General features: G+C 52.1%; 1 protein-coding gene across 1 annotated transcript in view; it reads right to left on the reverse strand.

The window, feature by feature from the left end:
* The window catches only part of ZCCHC17 (zinc finger, CCHC domain containing 17), a gene marked incomplete at its 5' end in the record, with an annotated part of 10,419 nt that overhangs the window by 3,100 nt on the left and 2,164 nt on the right, over positions 1 to 5,155 (reverse strand). Inside the window, 2 exons of the mRNA XM_010144035.1 lie at positions 3,103 to 3,251; positions 4,355 to 4,455. Of these exons, the coding sequence (XP_010142337.1) occupies positions 3,103 to 3,251; positions 4,355 to 4,455 (250 nt within the window). The remainder of the gene's footprint in view (positions 1 to 3,102; positions 3,252 to 4,354; positions 4,456 to 5,155) is intronic.

Genomic DNA, 5,155 nt, shown 5'->3' on the forward strand with positions numbered 1-5,155 from the left:
GACTCTGTACAGTAGCTCCTTGTCTCCCTGTGACTGGATAGCCCAGACCTGAACTCGGGACTCCAGGTGAAGCCTCCCCAGGGCAGAGCAGAGTGGGAGGACAAAAGGCTCTCTCCAGCTGCTCTGGGCTTTTCAGAGTGATTCAACATTCATTCCTTCTACAGATATTTGATTTTGAGATAAGAGGGGAGAGTCCAGAACTCTCCAAGAAGTTTCAATATTTTGCACAAGACCCTTTGAGGAGTTAATGGTCTCATTCCAGACTTTGTCTGTCCTTACAAATCAGAATGGATTCCCACATCCGTCTCCTGCATCTTCAGAGAGATGCCAGGAATCCTTCCTGGCGTTTTCATTCTTAAAGACGAAAAGACAAAAAGAAAAAAAAAAGGCAAAATTCCACCACCTAGTTTAATTCCAAACAAGATTCGTTACGTAAATCTCAAGGTATTGTGGCAGCCCTTGTTTGAGAAGCAGTCAGAACTAATCTGATAAGAAGAATCCAGCCTGTGGCCATTAAATAAACACAGCAAAGTTGAGACCAGCACAGAATAGCAGGGTGGTGGCAAGCTGTTCCCCAAGCCAATGCCACTCAGGAACGAGTAAAACAAATACCAGCTCCAAGTGAGGAGGGATTAGGGCTTGATGAACTGCAAGGAATGAACAACTAAGGTATGGTTGGCACGTGAAGAGACATCGGCAAGGATTGCCTGGAAATCTTCTGCCCGATGGGAAGAGCCGTCACAGGCCACACTGACTCCACAATCCCAACGAGCATCACAAAACTACCCTGGGGGTAAGTTCATCAACGAACCTGAGCAAGGATGCTGCTTTTGTGGGATTTAAATTAAAGGGGTTAGTCCTAGTGTCGAAAGTGCAGATCTCCTCTGGACAGACGGAGAATCCAGAGGACTGGGAAGGGCTGGTTTCCTCCCAGCACACCTCCGTCCCATGCACACTCGGCACAGCCTCGCCGCCACGTTCCCACAGGAGCCCCGTCACCCTGCGACCCAAAGTAACGGCAAGACGGACCCAGCCTCACGCCCACACAGCAGCCAGCGACTCCTCAGGTGCTCCCTGGGACTTTGGTACCGCAGCTTCTCCCTCAAGCTGCTTCTATTCTGAGGAATTCCCCAGGATCTCAAGGCCAGGCTGGACCTGAGCAACCTGCTCTAGTGGAAGGTGTCCCTACCCACAGCAGGGGGGTGGAAGTGGATGATCCTTAAGGTCACTTCCAGCCCAAACCATTCTGTGGTTCTACAGATTACGGGAGGCAGAAGGGTGCTCTTGGCGTGACCCGTCACTAGAAAGACCTGTGCCCGCGGTCACAGCAGAAGCCTGTGCCAGAACAGGACCGCTGTCTTATAGCTGTGTCAATCGGGCAAACGCTGCGGGGCCAGGCAGAAGGAAAGGGAGGAACTGAGGGACTGCTGGGAAGGAAAGGCAAGGAAAACAGTGGGTGAGGACCCCAGAGTATGACTGCAAGGGGAGAGAAGAGCACCCAGGAACTGCAAAGCATCAGATCAAGGAAATAGAACTTGCTGACCATGAACAACCCCGAAAGTCAGCACCATCGCTGACACTGAACAGACACTCATAGATGGCAGCTCCCTGAATACTCAGTTAAAAATATAAACTCTGCATTTCTATTCCAAGCCTCGGGGGGGAGGGGGTCAGCAAGGCAATTGTTCCTGGGTAGACTGAGCTATTTCTACTGTGTGTAAAACCTCCTGGTGCTCCAGGCAAGCAGGGAAGCACATGCTGGCTCCCAGACAAGATCACAGCAGGCATCCCAGACAACAAGGGAGCTATTCATGTCAAGGATCCCACATCCTGCCTCCAAAAAAGCTCAAAGTTTCCTTTTCCAGCACTGGGAAACATCTAAAAACTTTTGATCTCCTCCTTGAGAAGGGAAGAAGATCAAAGGGACACTCAGGATTTAAAGGAAGACTGTTAATCCACAGACCCCCCCCAAAATTAGTACCAAATTCAGGGCAGTGACCCACATATCCCGCAGTCTCAGCAGGGCAAAGCTCCACAGGGAATCCCCACGCTGGTGGACAGGCACTGAAATAACAGTTATTTGTGCCCCTCTCTGGGTAATTTCTCCCTGCAGCATTTAAGTGAGGCTCACAGGAGCCTTTACCAGGCAAACCATCACCAGTGCTAGTGGGAAGAGAAAGCAGGCAGGAGCCAGCCCTGCTCTCACTCCGCTCCACGGCAGGAGAGCAGCCCAGCGCCCAGAGTCCAGGGAGGTCAGAACTGCTGGCCTGGACCTGAGCGACGACTGGGTTCAACCGCCCGCTCCCGAGATCAGAAGAGAATGAAGACTGTGTGTATTGAGCAAAGCACTTCTGGGATGGAACCAGGCAACAGGATCTATAGTCACAAGAGATCCTTCCCTGGCCACCAGAACCGGCAACCAGAGCCCCACTGAGCAAACCAGAGCTGCCAGACAGGCACCGGATCAACGACAGCTTTGTTCTGTTCTGACTGCAGGGCAGAAACGGGCACAGCACAGGGCAGGGCTGGCACACAGGACGGCACTGGTCACTCCTGGCTCTTCCACACTGGTGCAGTCGCCACCTACAACCCTCCAGACAGCGACTGCCCTCCCAAACAAGCGTGTGCCAGCACCCACACCACCAGTGGAAAACGTGACCGGAAGCAAGACTCCAGCTACCAGCAACAGTCACTCTGGACTGATCTGAGTGTTGCCATCAAGCCAGACTCCTCCGTTCCCCACTGTCTCTCCTACCAGCACCAGCACTGGTTGAACTCCACCATGAGCTGGGAGAGCGAAGCCCTCATCCTCCTGTTTGGGATCCATCTCCACCAGTGGTTTCCCCCAGCACGTGCAGTGAAGCCCCGTTCCCACCGTGCTGGCCAAGCCAGGACCCCGCTGCAGCAAGGCAGAGGGGCCGTGAGGTCAGAGTGAAGAAAGGCGTTAGGGGAGGGGAGAGGGGGTCACTGGCAAGAACCCCCAAAATTCAGGGGAATATGAAGGGATTTCTATAAAAATTCCCACAAAGAGCAAGAAAAAAAAAAAATCACAGAACAACTCCTCTGGCTCAGGTTTTCAGGCCTGCAACAGGCACCTCGTACCTTTTTCCTCTTTTTTGAGTGATCATCAGCCACGTTGGTCTTTTTCTCTCTTTCACATGCTGCTGCTGCCACCTCCTCTTCCTCCTCCTCTGGAATGAGGCTGTACTTGGTACCTCCAGGCTGCACGAAACACTCCTTGGCAAAATGTCCTACACAGCAGGGTTTGGGGGAGAGACAGCTGCGTCTCAGACACCCGAAGCGCCACCAATCATCTGTTTATTACTAGTCACACTAAGAGAATCCACAGTGTCCCAGCACTTCAGCTGCTTTATCCTGCTCTCGTTAAACAAAGCAGGGAGCAAACGCAGCCCAGGCCATTTGGGAAAGGCTGGTCAGGCCACAATCAAGACACTCCTGTGTGAACAGGGCAAGTGGTGGGAACGTCTGTGCAAGGGCTGAAACAAGGGAGTGGACTGGTGTGATGGGCACCGGGGAAATGAGACCAAAGCCCCTCACAGAGGAGAACAGATCGTTCTGGGGGTGCTTTAAAATGGTTTTTTTTTTTCATATAATTATCTACTGCTACAGAGAACTGTATTTGTCACAAACCTTCTCCAGAGCAGCACTAACGTCACCTTCACTATCTGCAGCTAAATAACATAGGACAAGGAGAGATCAGCAAAAGTTCCACATTCAAAAACCAGCTTTATGCCTCAGCAACTTACAAAAAGCTACTGAAAAGGCACACGGCGATGCTCTGCTGCTGAACTAGGCAGAACTCGTTTCACCAGGTTAAAACCAAAACAAACACTTGTTTTGAGCTCTAAGACACCGCTCGCAAGTGACCACTGTGCTCCCAACAAGTGATCAGTGACTTCTCCAATCCTTCTTCAGCATGGGATGATTTGGCAGAGGTACGTGGTTATTTTGTAGCTCACCAAACCAGACCAGGAGCTCAGCTCTGAGCCACATCACCACAGACACTGCGAGCAGGGACCTGGCACCGAGCCTGTTCTCGGTGGGAAGCTCAAAAGGATGAGATTTTAAAAAAACAACCTTCATCAAGGGAGCTCCTGCTCGCTGCGGGGGTTGGACTGGAGGAGCTTTACGGTCCCTTCAACCCAAACCACTCCATGATTCTAAGTTTTGCCTTTTTGGAAAAAGTGACAGTTCTCCTCCACGAGAGACACATAGAAGCAGAACTCAGTCGTCACCCACAACCATGAGACAGATGCCGACACAACTCCACCTCCAGGTCACTGGTTAGCACGAGGCCTCACGAGGAGAACACGCCAGCCCTGCCTGAACGTACCTTTGCAACCACATTTCTTGCAGATGGTGTTCAGGACAGCTTCAAGCGTGATCTTCTGACTCGTGTAGTCTCTGAAAGTGCGTTTTTTCCTCTCGTCTTGACTGTAAAGAGAAGGACAGTTCCATTTTTAACCCACTCTCAGCTTTAACCCTGTGTGTTTACAGGGACACAACCCAAACACGAGTTTTTTCACACATTGCTCTAAAAGCACCAAGCAATCACTAAACCAAAGAGCGGAGCTGACCAGCCGCTCATGAGGGTTAACCCTGCTGCTGACAGCGAATCACCTGTCCCCATCTATTTCTGAGATGAACCGAGCGCTCTAAGAGAAGAGAAACAGAGGGGGCTGCAGTTACGTCCCTCACTCCACACCTGCATTATGTGTGTGAACAGGCTCACAGCCACCTGCCCAGGATGAAAATAACTCCAGTTTATCTGACCTGCACAAGATGTCGCAGACAAAGGTAGACAGGGAAGCTCTGAAACACCTGAGTGGTTTGGTTTGACTCTGTAGCATGTCCAGGTGAGACAAACCCCCAGCTGGAAGGAACAGCCCTTCCCACACCCAGCCACTGCCACTCAGGAGTGGAAAACCTGCTGTGGGGTGAAGGGCTGGAGCTGCCCGCAGCTGCCGCCAGCTCCGGCCAGCTCCAGGCAGCAGAGGCAAGGGGGTGCCTCCAGCCTGCCAGTGCTCAGAGAGAGCCCACCTCACCCCCCAGAAGAGGGGAAACCTGGAGAAGGAGCATGGCAGGAGAGGAAGGACCACGAGGCAGGGAGAAGCCGCAGCAGCGACCTGTCTCA

This window comes from Buceros rhinoceros, unplaced genomic scaffold (assembly GCF_000710305.1).
Source record: "Buceros rhinoceros silvestris isolate BGI_N320 unplaced genomic scaffold, ASM71030v1 scaffold15670, whole genome shotgun sequence".
Taxonomy (NCBI): Eukaryota; Metazoa; Chordata; class Aves; order Bucerotiformes; family Bucerotidae; genus Buceros; species Buceros rhinoceros.